General features: G+C 43.7%; 1 protein-coding gene across 7 annotated transcripts in view; it reads right to left on the bottom strand.

The window, feature by feature from the left end:
- Nucleotides 1-23513, bottom strand: part of LOC137349254 (cAMP-responsive element modulator-like) — a 160641-nt gene that overhangs the window by 73880 nt on the left and 63248 nt on the right. For all 7 annotated transcript variants that reach the window (XM_068014806.1, XM_068014781.1, XM_068014766.1 and 4 more), the window contains 2 exons: nt 2191-2333; nt 767-955 (listed from right to left, as the gene is read on the bottom strand). In XM_068014806.1, coding sequence (XP_067870907.1) covers nt 767-955; nt 2191-2333 — 332 coding nt within the window. The remainder of the gene's footprint in view (nt 1-766; nt 956-2190; nt 2334-23513) is intronic.

The following is a 23513-nucleotide window of genomic DNA, read 5'->3' as shown; positions in this document are numbered from 1 at the left end:
GGAGGTAGTGTGCCAGAGTACCTACTTATGAGGAATCTGGCCCATTACCAATGCATTTTGGAAAATAGGGAAATGTCTGTGAATAAGGTGCTTTATATGTCATGCATCTGTGAAAATTGAAGGCTAATATCTCTACCTAACTTACTGTCTTCAGGAGAGGAGCAGAGAAAATATGATAAGCATTTTGCTTTAAAACTGTGATAATATCCTTTTGAAATTTTTGGTTAAAACGGCAGTATTGTTTATATGATATAAAGCCAAATTTTGTTTCTGTTAGCAAATACTGAACAATACAAATTCATATTATTGACAGTGAAATTGCAGAATTAAAAAATGTTTCTCCATTTTCTTCCAAGCAGTCACACAAAGCATGCTTGGCTGAAACATAACAGAGTTGCTTTAGACCAGATTTTCCTTCCTTTCCCAGTCCATCCCACTTAGACCAACAAACTTACCCTTAGGTAATCCTGTGCACAAAACACATGAAATTTAAATTCAGGTCTACTGGTCAAGAGCCCAGCGTTTCACTAGAGTAGCTGTTGGGTTGCCTTGAAGATTATATGGATGTCAGATCAAATAAATCATATGTCATCTGTTATTTTTCTAAATTACAGCCTTGCTGGATACTGCATAAAATACTATATATAAAACAAGTCCTTCCTTTTGTCAGAGCATCATCTCTCAACAGAACCTTTTATTCCTTCAATGTTTTTCTTCTAAAACACTGCTGCATTATCATTCTGTCAAATAAATCTACTTCTCATACCTTGAACCACAACTTGGCTGCCTGGAACAAAGAACTGTTGTGTCCCATCACTTGACTGTGTAGCATATTGCACAATGGTTGCCCCAGGCTGAGGCGCTCCAGCATTTGTCATTGTAAGTGTCTGTAGTCCCTGCACACCGTCAGCTCCTGGATTTGCAATCTGGATAGTTCCACCTTGAGCGATGGCAACTAAAAAGAACAAATCAAAGTAAATAAGTGAAAATGCCACACAAGGTACAGAACTTTTTTTTAAATTATCTTTGATGACATGGAAGAGAAATTGCAAAAAGAAACTGCCTTGACAAACTGAAATACTGAACTACATTGATTAACTTCAAAATGATCATAAAATCGAAGATGCTTTCAGAAAATATTTTTTAAAAATTCATATTGTGCTTCTCACTAAGGAAGGAATATGCTACAAGGACAACCTTTCATTTCAGCAATGCAGAATTAACGACAACCAGAGGCTTATTTGTGCCCCTATTTTAGTTTAGAAGTGAAACTAAAATGTTTACGAGATAAAGGTTTAACACTGAAATAGATTAAAAGGTTCAAACTGTGAATGTTTATACATATTAAAAATCACCAAAGAGACCGTGATTATTGATAGCAGATTTTATTTTGTTTAAGGACACCAGATGATTGACGTTAAAAGGTCAATGAAAGCATGAAGAACCAGATAGAATCTGACCAGTCAGACGAACATAGTTTAGGAAGCAAGCCAGTGATCAGCTAGCCAACTAAGAGGTGGAGCTAACCACATGATTAACTCTTCTGGTATTAAAAATATCAATTTGGAAAAAAATTTGAGAGTCTGAAATAACATAGAAAACATACTTTATTTGTAAGTTTGAGCAGTAGATTGCTGCATTCCATACCATGTTCTAGTTTTCTTTTTAAAGTTTTACCCCCCATTTTCTCCCTTCCTGAACTTTTGTAGCAGTATAGTGCTACTGACATTTACAGTTCCCCAAAACTCTTACAAATATGAGCCTAGACAGCAAAAGTCAGTAGATTACGACCAAGGAAAGCATAGAGCCCTGGCATTGTGTCAGCTGACTCGCACACACAAACTCTCCAGCAGGACACTGAACAGCAATCTGATTTTACCCCTCAATTGGCCAGGGCTTTGAACAGATTGTCCCTGAATTCAACTCATTATGCACAGAGCAAGACATAAGTACAGAAACTTTCTGTACTGTATGCCTTTTCACCCATTTAGATGATAGGAGGAGCTCCTAAATTCTCTAATTCCGACTAGATAATTTTAATCTATTAATATGCCTTGCTAATGCTGATGAAAAATTATATATTGTATCACTGTAAAATAGATAAGAAATAATATTAAGTAACTATTTAAGATCACCAATGCAAGCATCAGTACATCAATAAATATGTTAAGGTAAAAAGATAGTACATACTGTATTGGCCAGTACTTGTCTGGTAGATAGATGTTGGTACTGCCATTGTAGTGATAGCAGCTGTTGCTCCCTCTTCCTCAGATTTTTCTTCATCAATCTTTGGAACACCAGGTGCATCAGAAGATAATTCATTTAGGATTTTTCTGAAATAATATTATCCAAGTTCAGCTAATTGTGATATAAAGACTGTCACAAATGTGATTTTACTAATTTTTTAATCATAAAACCTGGCTCTTTTACAATATCTTCTATATACAATTCCACAGAATGAGAAGCTAAAACTAATTACCAAACGTACAGTCCACCAAATAAATAAGGGGTTAACCCACAGATTCCCAATATTTAATTGAGGGAGCAACTAGGAATTACACATTGAAAAATAAATCCCAAATTGTCTTGTTACCATCTAATTGTTCAGAGATTAAGAGAATTTTATCCACAAAATAAAAGTACTTTCAGAAAACAATTGCATCTAGAGGTTTCCATATGCACAATTGTTTTCATAACCATGTTTCGAACCAGCAGCTGTGAAAAATCTACATAAAATAAAGTGTATCGAGTCAGAACTAAACCAACTGGGCCCCGACGTCTATGTTGCTGGAAACCTCAGGAGAGGGCCATGTGAGATTGTCTACTGGCATTTTTGGGTTATAATATTTCAGCCTCATCTCTTGCACTTAAGTGCTGGCCTCCACTACAATTGAGAACGGGAATGTTGATGGAGTCTCCACTTCCCTTAATTGCCCAATTGTCTGCCAGTATTCTCAACTGGATGTAGCATGATTACAGAAGTTTACTGGGAAAGAAGACTGTCAAAAAAATAAATGGCCACCACTACCAGCCCAAATGCATCCTTACAGTTAAATAACACAACATTATGAATTTGATTTCTTTTGTTGCATACACACCACAGTTGGGGCAGAATTTTTTTGAAATTATTTTGAACAACTTTATTCCAACAAAGAAGCTATTTCAGTATTGCTGAAAACAGACATTTTATCGAAGCTTTTCGTCTTGCACTCATCAAGACAATCCGCAAGAATACCAATGTAAGGGAAGCAACAAATGAATACTATATGAGAAGAGAGTGCTGATTGGTTGGCAAGTGAACTCTGATTGATAGAGACATTGTCATGGAGAATGCACCAGTTTATGGGGACTGACAGTTAACTGCCATGCTTTGTTTGAAATTTAAACCAGGCAGCTTGACTCTGATTAGTCCAGGCATTGCCCTGAGGAATGAACCAGCGAATGGCTGTCATTTACTTTGTTTAGCTGAAATAGGTGCAATGTGTGTAGATGTTGTTTCTGTCTGCAAAAAAAGGACCCTGTGTATTAATACAGAGAAGCCATCTGAACAGTTTATGAATATAAATTACAGATCTCAGAATTACCTCAGTATCTAAAACATTACTCTATCAATGATCTTCCTTCCACCGTAGACTCACATAGGGGGCTGATCTCTGATGAATACACAGCGTTCATCACCATTCGCAATTCCTTGAATAATCAAGCAGTCCATGCCGGCATGCAGCAAGACCTGGACATCATCCAGGCTTGGACTGATAACAACAATTAACATAGTAAAACATCCCAAAGGCACTTCACAGGAGCATTATCAAACAAAAATTGACACTGAGCCACATTAGGAGATACATGAACAGGTGAAGAAGAGCTTAGTCAAAGAGGAAGGTTTTAAGGAGCTTTTTAAAGGAGGGCAGAGAGGTGGAGAAGTTTAGGGAAGGAATTCCATACTAGGCAGCTGAAGGCACGGCTGCCAATGGTAGAGTTTTGAAAAAGGGGATGTGCAAGAGGCTGTAATTGGAGAAGCACAGAGATCATGGAGGGTTGCAGGGCTTGAGGAGGTTGCAGAGTTAGGGAGAGATGTGGGCATGGGGTGGGGAAGTGGGGTGGAAATATGAAAACAAGGATAAGAATTTTAAAATCGTGGTGTAGCTTAACCGAAAGACACGAAAATGTCTGCGAGCATAGGAGTGATAAATGAACAGAATGGTGCGAGTTAGGATACGTGCAGAGATTTGGATGAGCTCAAGTTTATGGAGGGTGCAAAGTGGCTAGGAGAGCTTTGGAATAGTTCTTAAAGTTGGAAAGTAACACCCTTGCCACACAAGTGCTGGGCCATGGCCATCTCCAACAAAAGGCAGCCTAAACCTTCTTTACTGCATTATTATCACCGAATCATTCACCATCAATATCTTGGAGGTTACCATTGACAAGGAACTAAACTAGACCAGCCACATAAATGCCACGGCTACTACAACAGCTCAGAGCCTGAGTATTCTTAGCAGTAAGTATTTCACTTTCTGACTTCCCAAAATATCACTGCCACTTACAAGGCACAAGTCAGGAATGTGACTAAATACTGTCCACTTGACGGGATGGAGGCAGCTGCAACACAAAAGCTTGACACTATCCAGGATAAACCAGTTCATTTGATCAGCACCTCATCCACAAGTCTAAACTAATCCATCCCCAGCGTACCATCATTGCAGTGTGTACAATACAGGATGCACTGCTGTAACTTACCAATCCTACTTCAGCAGCACCTCCAAAACTGCAACCCCGACAATCAAGATAGACAAGGGCAGCAGATGCAATGGGAATACCATCACCTCATAGGTACAGTCCAAGTCATCCACTATCGTGACATGGCCATAGAATGCTGCTCTCCCTTCATTGCTGGGTCAGAATCTTGAAACATTTTGTGTAACAGCATTGTGGAAGCACTTTCACCTCATCGACTGCAACAGTTCAAGGTGGCCCAGTGCTGGCCTTGCCAACAACGCCCACATCCCAAAGCTAATTATTTTTTTCATGAATTTAGAACAGAACAGACTACAGCATAAACAAAAGCTGCACTACACCCTTAATGTAGAAATACAACTCTGAAGGTAATCCTCATAATAGTTTGAATAATCCACAGGCTATTCTTGATTACAATTTACATGCAAACGTTCAGTATTACTCGAACACCTGCAAGTTAAGTTCAACAGGCATCACTTTACAGTGACCAGACATAATTTTTATATTCTCATGAAACAGATTCATGATCTCCCTATTTTAGAATTCATTCAGAAAACATCAGTTGTAGCTTCACACCTCATGTAATGCAGATGAATCTCCTCTCGTCCTAGTCTAGTCCTGAAACACTGCAGACTGACTGTTGAGAATCTCTAATGTGGTTCAAACGATCAATTGTTTAACATCACCATTGTACACTGAAAGGTATTGTGAGGTCATCCAGAACATTTGCATGTACAACCCACCACATTACTTACTCCCTTTTAGCTAAGGGCATGACCCAATTTTCTCTTCCCCTCTCATTCATTTCAATGAACCTGGAGCATTTGTTTAAAGATAAAATGAAATATAACATATTATTTTTCTACATAATTCAATTTTTAAGCCAGAATTAATTGTGGGAGAAGGTGGTTTTTTTCTTATTCTTAGCTGTGTGAGACTCTGGCAATGTCATCATTATTGCAATTCCTTACTTGTCCTTGAGAAGGTATTGGTGAGCCACCTCCTTGAACTGCTGCTGTCCATGCCATGAAGGAACTCCTACAGTGCTATTCAGGATGGAGTTCCAGAATTTTGACCCAGCAACGATGAGGAATGGCATTATATTTCCAAGTGAGAATGGTGTGTGACATACAGAGGAACTTGAAGGTGGTGGTGCTCAGATGTGCCTGCTGCCCATGTCCAACTAGGTGCTAGAGGTCCTGGGTTTGGGAGGTACAGTTGAAGCAGCCTTGTCAAGTTGTTGCAGTGCATCTTGCAGATGGGTGCACACTGTAGCCACGGTGCACTAGTGGTGGAGGAAGTGAATGTTTAAGGTGGTGCATGGGGTGTCAATCAGGTAAGCTTCTTTGCCCTGGATGATGTTGAGCTTCTTGGAATCCTGGAACTCCCTGCCTTGATAGCACTGTGGGTGTAGCTACACCCAGATAGACTGTAGCAGTTCAAGAAGGCAGCTCACCACCACCTTCACAATGGCAATTATGGATGAGCAAAATAGCCAGCCTTGAGAGTGATGCCTACATCCCATGAAACAAATGAAAATAAAATTACAGCCTTGGTCCAAACGTGAACAAAAGAGCTGAATTCCAGAGGTGAGGTGAGGGTGACTGTGTCCTTAATATCAAGGCAAATTTGACTGTATGTGGCATCAGGGAGTCTTAATAAAATTGAAATCAATGGGAATTAGGAAGAAAACTTTCCGCTGATTGGTCATGCCTAGCACAAAGGAGGCCTATCTTCTCTACCTCAGGGCAGTGTTCTAGGCCCAACCATCTCAGCTCCTCCATCATAAGGTCAGAATTGGGGATGGTCGCTGATAATTGCAGTGTTCGGTACCATTCACAACTCCTCAAATAATGAAGCAGACCATGCGTACGTGCAGCAAGACCTGGACAACATTCAAGCTTAGGCTGATAAGTGGCAAATAACATTTGCACCAGGCAATGGCCATCTCCAACAATGACTTGTTACAATTGTCCAATTTCCCCCATCAACATCCTGGAGACCACCATTGACCAGAAACCTAACTGGACCAGCCACATAAATACTGTGGCGACAAGAGCAGGTGAAAGGTTGGGTTTTCTGTGGTGAGAGACTCACCACCTGCCTCTCCAAAGCCTGTCCATATTCTACAAGACACAAGTCAGGAATGTGATGGAATATTTTCCACTTGCCTGGATGAGGGCAGCTCCAACAAACCTCCAGAAGCTCAACATCATCCAGGACAAAGAAGCTTACCTGATTGACACCCCATGCACCACCTTAAACATTCACTTCCTCCACCACTAGTGCACCGTGGCTGCAGTGCGCACCATCTGCAAGATGCAGTGCAACAACTTGACAAGGCTGCTTCAACAGTACCTCCCAAACCCAGGACCTCTAGCACCTAGTAGGGCAAGGGCAGCAGGCACATCTGAGCACCACCACCTCCAAGTTCCCCTCTGTGTCACACACCATTCTCACTTGGAAATCTATTGCCATTCTTCATCGTTGCTGAGTCAAAATTCTGGAACTCCTTCCTGAACAGCACTGTAGGGGTTCCTTCACGGCATGGACAGCAGCAGTTCAAGGAGGTGGCTCACCAATACCTTCTCAAGGACAATTAGGGAACTGTAATAATACAGCGACAGTGAAGAAATGGAGATATAGTTCCAAGTCAGGATAATGTGCGACTTGGAGGGGAACTGGCAGATGGTGATGTTCCCACACAACTGCCACCCTTGTCTTTCTAGGTGGAAAAGGTCGTGGGTTTGGAAGGTGTTGTCGAAGGAGGTGTGGTGAGTTGCTGCAGTGCATCTTGCGTATTGTACACACTGCTGTCACTATGCATTGGTGGTGGAGGGTGTGAATGTTTAAGGTGGTGAATTGGGTGCCAATCAAGGGGACTGCTTTGTCCTGGATGGTGTCAAGCTTTCTGAGCATTGTTGGAGCTGCACTCATCCAGGCAAGTGCAGGGTATTCCATCATGCTCCTGAATTCTGCCTTCAAGATGGTCGACAGGCTTTGCGGAGTCACAAGGTCAGATACTCGCCACAGAATTCCCAGTCTCTGACCTGCTCTAGTAGCCACAGTAGTTACGTGCCTGGTCCAGTTCATTTTCTGGTCAATGGTAACCCCCAGGATGTTGATAGTGAGGGATTCAGCAATGGTAATGCCATTGAGTGCCATGGGGAGACGGTTAGATTCTCTCTGATTGGAGATCGGCATTGCCTGGCACTTGTGTGGTGTGTAAGTTCCTTGCCACTTATCAACCCAAGCCTGAATGTTTGGCTCCAGGTGTTCATAGCAGAACCCAACCCGAGCAGGCTGTTGATGAGTAATTACCTCTTGACAGCAGTGTTGAGAACCCCTTCAATCACTTTGCTGATATTGAAAGTAGATAGACAGGGCAGTAATTGACCGATTTAGTTTTGTCCTGCCTTTTGACAGGACTTAGCTGAGCAATTTATTGGGTAAGTGTCAATATTGCAGCTGTACTGGAATAGCCTGGCCAGAGGCTTTACTAGTTCTAGATTACAAATCTTCAGCTCTACAGCTGGGATACTTTTGGAGGCCATAGCCTTTACTGTATCCAGTGCACTCTGCCCCTTCTTCATATCACGTGGAATGAATTGAATAGAATTAATGGATATTTTTCGGGCTGGAGGAAGGTTTGTAGTGGAGTTCCCCAGGGATCAGTTTTGGGACCCTTGCTTTTGCTGATATATATTAATGACCTAGACCTTGGTGTACAGGGCACAATTTCAAAGTTTGCAGATGATGTGAAACTTGGAAGCATTGTGAACAGTGAGGAGGATAGTGTAGAACTTCAAAAGGACATAAACAAGTTGGCGGAATGGGCAGACGAAGTTCAATGCAGAGAAATGTGAAGTGATTCATTTTGGTAGGAAGAATACGGAGAGACAATATCGAATAAAGGGTACAATTCTAAAGGGGGTGCAAGAGCAGAGGGGCCTAGATGTATATGTACATAAGTCATTGAAGGTGGCAGGACAGGTTGAGAGAGGGATTAATAAAGTGTACAGTATCCTGCGTTTTATTAATAGGGGCATAGAGCACAAGAGCAAGGAACTTGTATAAGACACTAGTTCGACCTCAGCTGGAGTATTGTATCCAATTCTGAGCGCCGCACTTGAGGAAAGACGTGAAGGCATTGGAGAGAGTAGAGAAAAGATTCACGAGGATAGTTCCAGGGATGAAGAATTTCAGTTATGAAGCTAGATTGAAGAAATTAGGACTGTTTTCCTTGAAGAGAAGGCTGAGAGGTAATTGGTTAGAGGTATTCAAAATCATGAGGGGTCTGGACAAAGTAGATAGAGAGAAACTGTTCCCACTCATGAAAGGATCGAGAACAAGAGGGCACAGATTTAAAGTATTTGGTAAGAGAAGCAAAAGTGACATGAGGAAAAACTTTTTCATGCAGCGAGTGGTTCAGGTCTGAGAATATGGTGGAGGTAGGGTCAAAAGGGAATTAAACTGTTATATGAAAAGTAAGACTGTGCAGGGTTTTGGGGACAAGGCAGGGGAATGGAACTGAGGTAGTTGCTCTTTCAGAGAGCCGGTGCAGACACGATGGGCTGAATGGCCTCCTCCTGCACTGTAACATTCTGTGATTGGCTGAAGTCTTGCTTCGATGATGGTCAGAACCTCAGGAGGAGTCAGAGATGGATCACCCATGTAGCATTTCTGGTTGAAGATGGTTGCAAATGCTTCAGCCTTGTCGTTTGCACTCAAGCACTCGTCTCTGCCATCATTAAGGATGGGATGTTCATGGAATTTCCCACTCCTCCCATTAGACGTTTAGTTGTCCATCACTGTTCATGTCTGGATGTGGCACAATTGTGGACCTTTGATCTGATCTGTTAGTTGCGGGATCTCTTAGCTCATTCGATAGCATGCTGCTTCCACTGTTTAGTAGGCATGTAGTCCTATGCTGTAGCTTCACTAGGTTGGCACCTAATTTGTAGGTACATCTGGTGCTCCTTCTGGCCTGTTCTTCTACACTCCGCAACGAACGAAGGTTGATCCCCTGGCTTAATGGTAATAGTAGAGTGAGGGATAGGCCAGGCATGAGGTTACAGATTGTGGTGGAATATAATTCTGTTGCCAATGGTGGCCCACAGCACCTCATGGATGCCATTTTTAACCATTAGATTTGTTCTGAATCTACACCATTTCACACAGTGGTACTGCCACACAAGCGATAATGTCCTCAGTGTGAAGATCGGACTTCGTTGCCACAAGGATTGTACAGTGGTCACTCCTACCACTACTGGCATGGACAAATGCATCTGTGACATGAGGATGACATCAAGTAGTTTTTCCTTCACGTTGGTTCTCTCATCACCTGCCACAAGCTCATTCTGGCAGTGGCGTCTTCAGGACTCAGCCAGTTCGGTCAGTCGTGGTGTCTCTGAGCACTCTTGGTAATGGGCATTTAAGTCCCCCACCCAGAGTATATTCCTGTGTCAAAACTGTAAATCAACCATTGACCTTTATTTTTATATATTAGTGGACTGCCTATGGCATTGATTTTGGTTAGTTAGAGGTTAGGAGAGATATTGTTCATGGTGAGTTCGAGGGTAGAGAGGGGAAAGCGTTAGGCCCAATTAGGGGTACGGTGCATGAGTTGGTAAATTTAAGGATCTGAAGTGGAAGGACCTTTTTTTTTAAAACATTAATATATAAACTTTTGTGATATGCCATGGTGTTGCTAATTTTAAGTTGCAGAATATGATCTGTGTCTTGCGTGTCTCTGATTCCCTATCTTTCATCTTCTATTTTTCTGCATCTCTGTTTTTTCTAGTTGCCTGTGTGTCCTCTGTTGCTTCTTTTTTTGTTCTTGTTATGCAGTTCCATGTGTCCTGCTCTTTTCTCTTTAATCCATTGTCTTTTCTCCCTCTCTTTTGTCGTGGGAGGTGCAAGCACCAACTCGTGGGAGTTCTGAATAGCTGTTGGTAAGGATGCCTGATCAGGGTTGTAGGTACATTGGTATATGGGAATGAACTGGCCAAGACTAGTTTTAGGGTGATGGATCATAATGCAGAGGACAATGGCAGAAGGAAAACATAAAGTTGGAGGAGCCACTTGCACAGCTATACTTGTACATTTGTAGTCATGACACAATCAGTCCAATACACAACTGACTGCTATTGGTCCAAGCTGCTAAATTTAAAAAAAAATTCAATTTTAATCATTGGTCCCAATGTGGCTTAAACACTCCTATATTGAATAGTAAATCCTCGAGCCTACCATCAGTAATGTCTGAGGAGAATTACTCGTTAATAATTAACTACAGAAGAACAAGTAAATTCCTGAATTAATGGAATAGCAGGCACAACAACAAAAATTTTTGAGCAGCAGCCATCAATGGAATTAATAAATGAATACAGCAGCATGCACAAAAACAATAAATAAATTAATTTACCACCAGGTCCACTGAATTAATAACTAGCAAAAAAACATAGTCAATGTTCATCAGAGCTTCCCCAATTGCCTGAAAAGCTTTCATTTTTTTTATAATGGGAAATGGGAAAAGAGAAAAAAAATCAAATTACCATGAGAGAAATAGGATTTCTCAGCTTCACAATTTTGAAGTAATTAATAAATGTTAAAGTTTAGTCCAACTTGTATTCAAATCATAAAAAATTAAAAACAGACACAATTTAACTTTTTTTTTTAAAGTAAAGTAGCAGCAAATTGGAAACAAAGGGAATGTCTCATGCAAAAGTGGGACAATTGGCTAGAAAACTGCTGGTGAATACCCACTAAGCAATTATGCAAATATTCAGTTAGGAGCCCCTACTCACTTCAAAAAGTGGACTAAACACTTGGAATGCCTGAACCAAATTAAAACATTTAAAATTACAACAACATGATTGAATTTATTAATTGAACTGTCTTTTGTGTGTTTTAATGCCTTCAATCAAGTTTTACTTGAAGACCTGAGCCTCTCCAAAAAACCTGGGCTTGGATTTATATTTTCCAGAGCCCGCAGGTCCGACAGTCTTTTGCACTGTGCAAAATTATCAGGATGCATTATAAGCACTTTGTAAGCCCAACTTTGTAAAGCTAAAGGACAAATTTAAAAAGCTTGGTGTAGGTAAGGTTTATCATCAATGTTTGTTAAAATGAAAGCTGTGTCCCAGAAGAGATGAATGTGCTGAGGGTGGAAGTGAGGTCTGAAAGTCTAAGTGTTACCATTGCCACAAGGATGGACACCTTTGTGCAGAATGCTGGAAGTTGCAGGGTAAACCCATGGGATTTTTTGGCATGCACAAGGCCAATGCAGAAAAAGGGGCCCTGACTGGGAGTACGACAGATCAGGCTTTAGCTCTGACTGCAGCTGTAAGACCAAGTACAAAAATCCCGCTGTGAGTGCAGGGGATGCGACCAAGATACCAGAGGGTTAAAAGGAATGCTTGCCAAAAGGAAAAGTAACTCCTATTCCCTCAAGTTTTTTTAAATTCATTCATGGGATGTTGGCATTGTTGGCTAGGCCAGCATTTCCTGCCCATCCCTAATTGCCCTTGAGAAGGTGGTGGTGAGCTGCCTTCTTGAACCACTGTAGTCCATGGGAGGTAGGTACACCCACAGTGCTGTTAGGAAGGGAGTTCCAGGATTTTGACCCAGGGACAGTGAAGGAACAGCAATATAGTTCCAAGTCAGGATGGGATGTGACTTAGAAGGGAACTTGCAGGTGGTGGTGTTCTCATGCATTTGTTGCCCTTGACCTTCTAGTTGGTAGAGGTTGCGGGTTTGGAAGGTGCTGTCTAAGGATCCTTGGTGCATTGCTGCAGTGCATCTTGTAGATGGTACACACTGCTGTCACTGTGCGTCAGTGGTGGAGGGAGTGAATGTTTGTGGATGGGGTGCCAATCAAGTGGGCTGCTTTGTCCTGGATGGTGTCGAGCTTCTTGAGTGTTGTTGGAGCTGCACCCATCCAGGCAAGTGGAGAGCATTCCATCACACTCCTAACTTGTGCCTTGTAGATGGTGGACAGGCTTTGGGGAGTCAGGAGGTGAGTTACTTGCCGCAGGATTCCTAGCCTCTGACCTGCTCTTGAAGCCACAGTATTTATATGGCTACTCCAGTTCAGTTTCTGGTCAATGGTAGCCCCCAGGATGTTGATTTTGGGGGATTCAGCAATGGTAATGCCATTGAATGTCATGGGGCGATGGTAAGATTCTCTCTTGTTGGAGATGGTCATTGCCTGGCACTTGTGTGGCACAAATGTGACTTGCCACTTATCAGCCCAAGAGTGGATATTTTCCAGGTCTTGCTGCATTTCTACATGGACTGCTTCAGTAACTGAGGAGTCGCGAATGGTGCTGAACATTGTGCAATCATCAGCGGATATCCCCACTTCTGACCTTATGATTGAAGGAAGGTCATTGATGAAGCAGCTGAAGATGGTTGGGCCTAGGACACTACCCTGAGGAACTCCTGCAGTGATGTCCTGGAGCTCAGATGATTGACCTCCAACAACCACAACCATTTTCCTTTGCGTTAGGTATGACTCCAACCAGCGGAGAGTTTTCCCCCCGATTCCCATTGACTTCAGTTTTGCTAGGGCTCCTTGATGCCATACTCGGTCAAATGCTGCCTTGATGTCAAGGGCAGTCACTCTCACCTCTTGAGTTCAGCTCTTTTGTCCATGTTTGAACCAAGGCTGTAATGAGGTCAGGAGCTGAGTGCCCTGGAGGAACCCAAACTGAGCGTCACTGAGCAGGTTATTGCTAAGCAGGTGCGCTTGATGGCACTGTTGATGACACCTTCCATCACTTTACTGATGATTGAGAGTAGGCTGATGGGGCGGTAACGGGCCGGGTTGGACTTGTCCTGCTTTTTGTGTACAGGACATACCTGGGAAATTTTCCACATTGCAGGGTAGATGCCAGTGTTGTAGCTGTACTGGAACAGGTTAGGGGTGCGGCAAGTTCTGGAGCACAGGTCTTCAGTACTATTGCCAGAATATTGTCAGGGCCCATAGCCTTTACAGTATCCAGTGCCTTCAGTCGTTTCTTAATATCACACGGAGTGAATCGAATTGGCTGAAGTCTGGCAGCTGTGATGCTGCGGACTTCAGGAGGAGGCCATGATGGATCATTAACTCGGCACTTCTGTCTGAAGACTGCTGCAAATGCTTCAGCCTTATCGTTCGCACTGATGTGCTCGGCTCCCCCATCATTGATGATGGGGATATTTGTGGAGCCACCTCCTCCAGTTAGTTGTTTAATTGTCCACCACCATTCACTGGATGTGGCAGGACTGCACAGCTTAGATCTGATCTGTTGGTTATGGGATCGCTCAGCTCTGTCTATCGCATGCTGCTTACGCAGTTTGGCACGCAGGTAGCCCTCTGTTGTAGCTTCATCAGGTTGACATCTCATTTTGAGGTGTGCCTGGTGCTGCTCCTGGCATGCCCTCCTGTACTCTTCATTGAACCAGGGTTGGTCTCCTGGCTTGATGGTAATGGTAGAGTGAGGGATATGCCAGGCCATGAGATTATAGATTGTGGTCCAGAATAATTCTGCTGCTGCCGATGGCCCACAGCATCTCATGGATGCCCAGTTTTGCATTGCGAGATTTGTTCGAAATCTATCCCATTTAGCACGGTGATAGTGCCACACAACACAATGGATGGTATCCTCAATGTGAAGGCGGAACTTCATCTCCACAAGGACTGTGCGGTGGTCGCTCCTACCAACACGGTCATGGACAGATGCATCTGCGGCAGGCAGATTGGTGAGGATGAGGTCAAGTATGTTTTTCCCTCTTGTTGGCTCACTCACCACCTGCAGCATACCCAGTCTAGCAGCTATGTCCTTTAGGACTTGGCCAGCTCGGTCAGTAGTGGTGCGACCGAGCCGCTCTTGGTGATGGACATTGCAGTCCCTCACCCAGAGTACATTCTGTGCCCTTGCCACCCTCAGTGCTTCCTCCAAGTGGTGTTCAACATGGAAGAGTACTGACTCATCAGCTGAGGGAGGGCAGTAGGTGGTAATCAGCAGGAGGTTTCCTTGTCCATGTTTGACCTGATGCCATGAGACTTCATGGGGTCCGGAGTCGATGTTGAGGACTCCCAAGGCAACTCCCTCCCGACTGTATACCACTGTGCCGCCACCTCTGCTGGGTCTGTCCTGCCGGTGGGACAGGACATACCCGGGGATGGTGATGGCAGTGTCTGGGACATTGTCTGTCAGGTATGATGCCGTGAGTACGACTACGTCAGGCTGTTGCTTGGCTGTCAGTGGGACAGCTCTCCCAACTTTGGCACAAGCCCCCAGATGTTCGTAAGGAGGACTTTGCAAGGTTGACAGGGCTGTGTTTGCCATTGTCGTTTCCGGTGCCTAGGTCAATGCCGGGTGGTCCGTCTGGTTTCATTCTTTTTTATTGACTTCGTAGCGGTTAGATACAACTGAGTGGCTTGCTAGGCCATTTCAGAGGGCATGCAAGAGTCAACCAAATTGCTGTGGGTCTGGAGTGAGGCAGGTAAACCTATAGTTATACTTAGGAATACAGGAGCCACCCAAACTCTTTTGTTGGGGGAAGGCATAACTTTTCCACCAGAGAGTGCATTCAATGCCAAGCTTTTAGTGAATGGTATCAGCAGGGAGTATATACCCATAACTTTTTATCGGGCACATCTAGTGTGACCTAAGGTCTGGAACGGTAACTGTAGTTGATCATGGTGTACCAGTAGACAGAGTAGACCTGCTCCTGGGGAATAATTTGGCTGGAGCGAAGGTAGTCGCTTCTCCAGTAGTCACAGAAAAACCAAGAGAAGTTAAAGAGACAGTTGAAGGTAAAGGTTCCAGGAATTTTTCCTTCATGTGTAGTGATCCAAGCAATGGCTAAACAAGTTCCATCATCAGAGGTACGCAGAGACCACAGACCGATAGCCAAATATCTGAAACTTTCTTTGGTGATGTGGATAATCCAAAGGAAATGTTCAGTAAGTCTTCTCTGACCAAGCCTCAGCAAGCTGATCCAGAGTTAAATAAAGTGGCACAATCGGCTCTTACTGAAGATGAAGCACAGGGAGTTCCGGAAGGCTACTATATTAAAAATGGGATTCTGATGAGGAAGTGGAGACCTCTTCACAGACCTGCAGACGAGGAATGGACAACTGTCCATCAGATAGTCGTACCGCCCAAGTATCGCCTGGAAATATTAAGGATAGCCCATGAAATTCCTATCGTGGGACATGTGGGGATCCGGAAGACCCAATCACGTATAGATAAACGTTTTTACTGGCCAGGTCTTTTCAGGGATGTGGTACAGTTTTGTAAAACATGCCATAAGTGCCAGATTGTGGGAAAACCGCAACCTGCCATGAAACTGGCACTTCTAATTCCCATACCCATTTTTGGGGAACCATTTAGTAGGGTGTTGGCAGATTGCATAGGACCTTTACCAAAAACAAAAGCTGGACCCCAATATATACTTGCTATCATGGATATAGCTACTCTGTTACCAGAGGCCATTCTCTTGAGAACAATTTCTGCTAAAGTAGTGGTAGAGAAGTTAACCCAGTTCTCCACCAGATATGGATTACCCACTGAGATTCAGTCGGATCAAGGTTCCAATTTTATGTCTAAAGTTTTTCAGGAAGTTATGAATAATTTGGGTATAACACAGATTAAAGTCTTCAGCATACCACCCACAGACACAAGCAACTTTCGAACGGTACCATCAGACCCTCAAAATGATGATCAGGGCATACTGTCATGAATATCCCCATGATTGGGATGAAGGGCTAGAATTTCTTTTGTTTCCCACCAGGGATTCAACTAACGAGTCTACCGGTTTTAGTCCTTTTGAATTAGTTTAGGGACATGAGGTAAGGAGTGTTCTAAAACTAATTAAAGAAAAGTTTTTAGAACAGAAAGACGAATCTTCTGTGCTAGATTATGTATCCCTGTTCTGGAAGCGGCTCATGAGAGCCTGCAAAGTGGCTCAGGAGCACTTTAAAGCTTCCCAAACAACAATGAAGAAATGGGCAGACAAGCATGCCAGGATCCGAACATTTCAACCATGGGATTAGGTGTTAGTATTACTACCTTTACAGGGTGAACCACTGAAAGCACGGTTTTGTGGTCCAGATAAAATGGACAAAAGAATTGATGAAGTCAATTATTTGATTGACACCCTTGAATGCCAGAAAAAGAATTGGCTATATCAAATCAATATGTTGAAACAATATCATCGCTGGGAGGAGGATAAGTAAGAACAGGTATGTCAGGTAGTGGGGACAGTGAAGGATGAAAAGGTTGGTAAGGATGAGGCAGAAGGAAGCCTAGACAATTCTCAAATTAAACCTCCTACTATCCGGTTAGCTAATACTGAACTGTTAGGGAGATTGGACACTGTGCTTTCATATTTAGATGCAGAACAACGAGAAGACCTAACAAGGCTATTCACGGCATTTAAATAAATCTGTCGGGACAAGACAGGATGTACAACCTCAGCCACACATGATGTGGCTGTAGGGGAATCCTCTCCTATAAAAGAGCATGCTTATGGCTGAAGTCCAGGGAAACAGGCCAAGGTGAAAGAGGGAATCGATTAGATATTGGAAAACCACCTAACTGAACCCAGCCAAAGCAGCTGGAGTTCCCCAGTGGTGTTAACATCTAAACCTGATGGTTCAACTAGATTCTGCATAGACGACAGAAAGGATAATGTAATAACCAAGGCAGACTCCTACTCAGTTCCTCGCTTGAAACACTGTATTAACAGAGTGGGCAGTGTTTTTCTCGGTCGTAACATAGTCAAGTCAAGAGGTCACAAAGGCATGGATGATGGTTTCAGCAGCAGATGAGGGGAGGCAGGAGGGAAGTTAGGCCATGTTATGGAATTGGAAATAGGCATTCTTGATGAAAGTGCAGGAATGTATAGAGAAGCCATTGCAAGTGATTCTCTGGCTACCAGTCGATACATATGAATGGAACCAGGTGAATTCAGTCCCATCCAGTTGGAGAGAAATCCAATTGGAGGTTGGAGATGGGGTAGTAGTTTACAAGGATGGAGAGAGAGGTGATGACGGTAAAATTAAAGAAGAAAAGGACAGTATCCGAAGAGAGAGAACCATTCTCGTCAGCTAACACGAGAGCCAGGAAGCGAAGTTGGGTGGTCAGCAGTTTAATGGGAATAGGGTCGAGGGAGTAGGTGGTGGGTCCCATGAACAAGATGAGCTCAGAGAGGGAATAAGGGGAGATAGGAGAGAAACTGGAGAAAAGGGCAACTTCAGGGAAAGGGGGAACCTGCGAGGAAGTCTGACCCGGATGAAGGCTAAAGGTTACAGTTGGGATTTTGAAAGTGCAGTTGCAAGTGGTTTGGAAGAGAGTTTTTTTCTCAGGGGTGGACACAGAAGGAAGTAGCGTTGGGAGAGAGAATGGCAATGTTGATGGAGAGCAATACAAGGAAACGAACAGAGATGGCCTTACCTATGATTAACACGATATGAACAGGGAAGCCATGTGAGATAGCAAGATCAAGAAGGTGGCCATGAAAATAGGTTTCTATGGAGGGAGAGATTAAGGAAGGATAGGAGGGCAGTGAGCTCAAAGGAGAGACAGAATGAAGAATTGAGATGGAGGTTGAAATCACTGAGGATGAGAAGTTGATCAACACAGAGACTGAGGGTGGAACACATTACAGATATCTCAAATGAGAAAATTTTTGTGACTGTGGTTGGGCGGTACAGAACGAGGACTTTAAATAAGTGGTGTGAGGGGTAGAACAAGATGAGATGCTCAAAGGAGGAGAAATTGCCAGAGGAATAGAGGGACAGACCAAGGTGCGATTTGGTGATAAGAGCCACACCATCACCACTACGGTCTAAGCAGGGCAAGTGGTAGAAGGTATAGCCAGGCGGGGAGATTTCATTTAGGAGGAAGCTGTCATCACCCCTCAGCCAGATTTCTGTTAAGGCAATGATTGTGATGCAATCATCCACAATGAGCTCAACACGGCAAAGATCTTGTCCACAAGTGAATGAACATTTTGGAGGGAGTTGTGGAGAGGGGCTGTGATAGCTGATCCATTGGTAGAGTCCACAGAGTCAACACTGAGCAAGGCGAGTTTGATAGGGAGGATACTGGCAAGATTAGCCTCCAGGGGCAGTTGAGGTTGCTACTCGTAAGGAGGCAGCAATGAGTGCTTGAATGGGTCCATTGGAGGATGTCAAGCGAGGCACAGAGGGAAGCCGTAGACTTTTCCAAGTGGGGTTAAGCCTGGGACCGCAGCAGGAGAGTAGGAAGGCCAAGTATTGAAGGGTTGAGGCAGAGATTTTGGAAGGCAGAGTGTGCAAGAGGGGAGAAATAAAAGGAGGCATGATACAGGATGAGGGGTTTAGGAGGGATGAACAGAAAAATAACAAGGGGTAGAAAAGTTGTGGGAATAGAAGCAATGGGCTCAAGTCTGGTATAGCAGCCAAAACGTGCACACAAACGGATACAGGAAAAGCTCAAATTACACAGGTTTGGTTACGTAGCATATATCCTGTAATAAACAGAGAAGAGGGGAGACAACAGGAGGGGGTCCAGAGTTCAGGTCAGAGGTCCCATGGTGGGATAAAGTTGCCATTGTTAGGGTGGAGTCAGCATGGAGTATCAGCAAACTGTTGTCCAGGTTTGGAGACAGGTGTGTTGGATGAGTGAATTCCAGAAGCTATCTGAAGGGTAGAGTATCAGAGGACACACTGATGGAGGTATTTTCACGGGAGCGAGGAATAAAGATTTCATGCATCAGCAATCAACTCTCCGAAGTCAGGAGTAACACAGCTACATGTGAGGAAATGCTCCTCTACTCTGCCTGAACAAAAACCTCAGCCCTAATGCATACTGGGCTACATTAGAACAAAGAACAAAGAAAATTACAGCACAGGAACAGGCCCTTCGGCCCTCCAAGCCTGCGCCGATCCAGATCCTCTATCTAAACATGTCGCCTATTTTCTAAGGGTCTGTATCTCTTTGCTTCCTGCCCATCCATGTATCTGTCCAGATACATCTTAAAAGATGCTATCGTGCCCGCGTCTACCACCTCCGCTGGCAACGCGTTCCAGGCACCCACCACCCTCTGCGTGAAGAACTTTCCACGCATATCCCCCCTAAACTTTTCCCCTCTCACTTTGAACTCGTGACCCCTAGTAATTGAATCCCCCACTCTGGGAAAAAGCTTCTTGCTATCCACCCTGTCTATACCTCTCATGATTTTGTACACCTCAATCAGGTCCCCCCTCAACCTCCGTCTTTCTAATGAAAATAATCCTAATCTACTCAACCTCTCTTCATAGCTAGCGCCCTCCATACCAGGCAACATCCTGGTGAACCCTCCTCTGCACCCTCTCCAAAGCATCTACATCCTTTTGGTAATGTGGCGACCAGAACTGCACGCAGTATTCCAAATGTGGCCGAACCAAAGTCTTATACAACTGTAACATGACCTGCCAACTCTTGTACTCAATACCTCGTCCGATGAAGGAAAGCATGCCGTATGCCTTCTTGACCACTCTATTGACCTGCGTTGCCACCTTCAGGGAACAATGGACCTGAACACCCAAATCTCTCTGTACATCAATTTTCCCCAGGACTTTTCCATTTACTGTATAGTTCACTCTTGAATTGGATCTTCCAAAATGCATCACCTCGCATTTGCCCTGATTGAACTCCATCTGCCATTTCTCTGCCCAACTCTCCAATCTATTTATATTCTGCTGTATTCTCTGACAGTCCCCTTCACTATCTGCTACTCCACCAATCTTAGTGTCGTCTGCAAACTTGCTAATCAGACCACCTATACTTTCCTCCAAATCATTTATGTATATCACAAACAACAGTGGTCCCAGCACGGATCCCTGTGGAACACCACTGGCCACACGTCTCCATTTTGAGAAACTCCCTTCCACTGCTACTCTCTGTCTCCTGTTGCCCAGCCAGTTCTTTATCCATCTAGCTAGTACACCCTGGACCCCATGCGGCATTTTTTCATTTCTCATACATCCTTACAACTATAATTGCCAATAAATGCCAAATGGCCATGAAGAATGGGATCAAAACCACTTAAACTCATTTTGTTTCCTGTCAGAGGAGCCTGCCACTCCAGTAGTCTAACCCTCTGTGTGAACCAGTTCCTTTCCAAAACTAGTTTTTATCATCAACCCAAATTCTGACACAGGGATGTCATCAGCCTGGTCTTGTTTTCTATGACAGCTTCAGCGTTTTCTTGAAATGGTCAGACAGAAATGTAATTTTAAGTCACAAGGTTCTGACAGGAAGGCTACATCATTTTACTTATTGTCAGGCAAACCTCCCACCTACCAAGACTGAGGCACACATTATTTCGCCACATGAACATTAAAACTTAAAATTGCAAGCCCTGACCGGAAGGATATTTGCATAATACTTGCAGTGTTGGAACATTGGGGACCCAGTCATTGCTTCCCCAATACACAGAAGAAGTGGTCAGACCAGTTTTAGTCATATGATATGCTGTTGCAGGGAATTTGAACTTCCAACAAAGGATTTGACAAGACAAAGCCATGTGCTCATGGAGTAAATATCTTTCCTGGAACTGAAGCAAGAAGACCTCTCTCCTGCCTGCTCCATCTCCTTCTCATGGAACTGAATCTTGTGAAAACACATGAAACTCAAAGAGAGAAAGGTTTCCTACGTGAACCAGGTTTTAAGCCGACTACTGGGCCCCAACGAAAAGCAAGACTACTTACAAAAGGACTACAGTGAGCTCAAAGCACCGTAACATGATATTGCCTCAAACTGTTCCACCTTATCTTTTCTGTCCCTATTTGCATGTATGTATCGCCTGTGCATGCTAGCATGGGCGCGTCGTATATCCGTAGGCATGAACCGTATTAGAGTTTAAGTTTTAATAGAATTTCATCTTTCTTCTTTAAACCTGAGAAAGCCTGCGTGAATTGGTTTCTTTGTCTTATAATTAGAAAACTGTGAACAAGGATTCACAAAGGGGGAGCTCAAAACACAGTGTGTTTAAACTAAACCCTGTTACAATAAGACCAGGTGAAGATAGTAACAGACCCTGAGACACATTGCTCACCTGGTCATAACAGAAATTTGGGGGCTCGTCTGGGATTTTAACCACAGACAAATGAGTGAAATTGGAATTGGGAAGCCAAATTCTTCGCAATCAAAAAGAACAAACAATCAATACAGGTTTTCTTGCGGTTGTGTGTGATTGAGTACTAACATGTCTACAACTGAAGCAAGTAGCTCTCCGAGCCATTGTGAAGTGACTTGGGATAAGTTAAAAGCACTGTCTATGGAGGAGTTGAGAAAAATGGCTGAGCAGTGTGGGATCACTGTACGTGGCAAGGCGACGAAGTCTCAACTCCAAAGGCTAGTGGCCAACCACTTTTCCCTCGAATCTGAAGAAGCAGAAGCAGGGTTAGAAACAGACCCAGAGAGGGTACTGCTATCAAAGCTACAATTGAAACAAAGGAAACTTGAGATAGAGGAGAGGGAGAAAGAGAGGGCTTTCCAAAAGGAATGTGAAGAAAATGAAAGGCAGGAGAGAGAGAAAGAAATGTGAAGAGAGTTGAAGCGGCTTGAGTTATCTAAGGGGTGACAGAGTAAATCTAGTGAAAGCATGGTCAATATGGGAGGAGCAGAATTCATGACTGGGTTCAAGATTGCTAAAACTCGCTCAATTAATTCCAAAATTCAATGAGGAAGATGTGGAAGCGTTTTTCACGTCCTTTGAGAAACTGGCAATGCAGCTAAAATGGCCAGCTGAGACCTGGTCTCTTTTACTGCAAAGCAAACTAACCAGAAAAGCCCATGAGGTTTATTCCTTGTTGCCAGTTGAGAGTTCATCAAATTATGAACTGACCAAAAATCCTCGGGGCATATGAATTAGTACTCGAAGCCTACCGCCAAAAGTTTAGAACCCTCAAAAATCAAGCTAATCAAACTTATCTGGAGTTTGAAAGAAGCAAGCAGCTGCCTTTTGACGAGTCGCTGAGGGCTTTAAAAATACAACTCAGCTATGAGACTATCAGAGAAGTAATCCTGTTAGAGAAATTTAAAAACTCTCTCCCATTCTCAATAAAAACCCATGTGGAGGAGCAGCGGGTTCAGGGAGCCCAGCAAGCGGCCATTCCGGCTGATGCGTTTGCTTTAATTTATAAATTGGTTTCCCAGAGGAGAACCTTTCCTAATCATCCCACAAATCCGAAAAGGACAAAGGGTGGGAAGGTGATATCTTCCAGGCAGCCCTGGAAGAGAAAGGAAAGCAGGAGACATGGGAGCCCTTCTCCAGCCAAAAATGAAAGGTGCTGTGAGCAAGAGTGAGACACGGAAACCTGTGTGCTTCCATGGTAATAAGGCAGGGCATTTAAAAGCTGACTGCTGGAAACTAAAGGAGAAACCGGTAGGGTTAATCAGGGCGCACCCGCTCAGTGCAGACGGGACCCTGATGGAAAACACAGAACAAGCTGTGGCTTTAACTGCAGTAAGAGGGCAACCCAGGAAGCTTACTACCGCCAGTGCAGGAAAAGTTAATAGGATTCCTGAAGGTTATCAGGGTTTTGTGTTTGAAGGGAAAGTAACCCCATATCCCTCGAGTGGGGCAAGCAAGCCCACAGTAATTCCCAGGGACACAGGGGCCACCAGATCCTTTTTGCTGGGAAAAGGCCTGACCTTTTCTTCCAGAGAGAGCAGTGAACACCAAAATGGTGGTGAATGGTACTGGAGGGCAGTGTATGTCTGAACCTGTACACCGGGTGCACCTGGAATGCGACC

The sequence above is a fragment of the Heterodontus francisci genome, chromosome 2 (genome assembly GCF_036365525.1).
Source record: "Heterodontus francisci isolate sHetFra1 chromosome 2, sHetFra1.hap1, whole genome shotgun sequence".
In the NCBI taxonomy this organism is placed as follows: Eukaryota; Metazoa; Chordata; class Chondrichthyes; order Heterodontiformes; family Heterodontidae; genus Heterodontus; species Heterodontus francisci.
The sequence above is the reverse complement of the archived record's forward strand: the minus strand, read 5'-3'. Positions and strand labels throughout refer to the sequence as shown.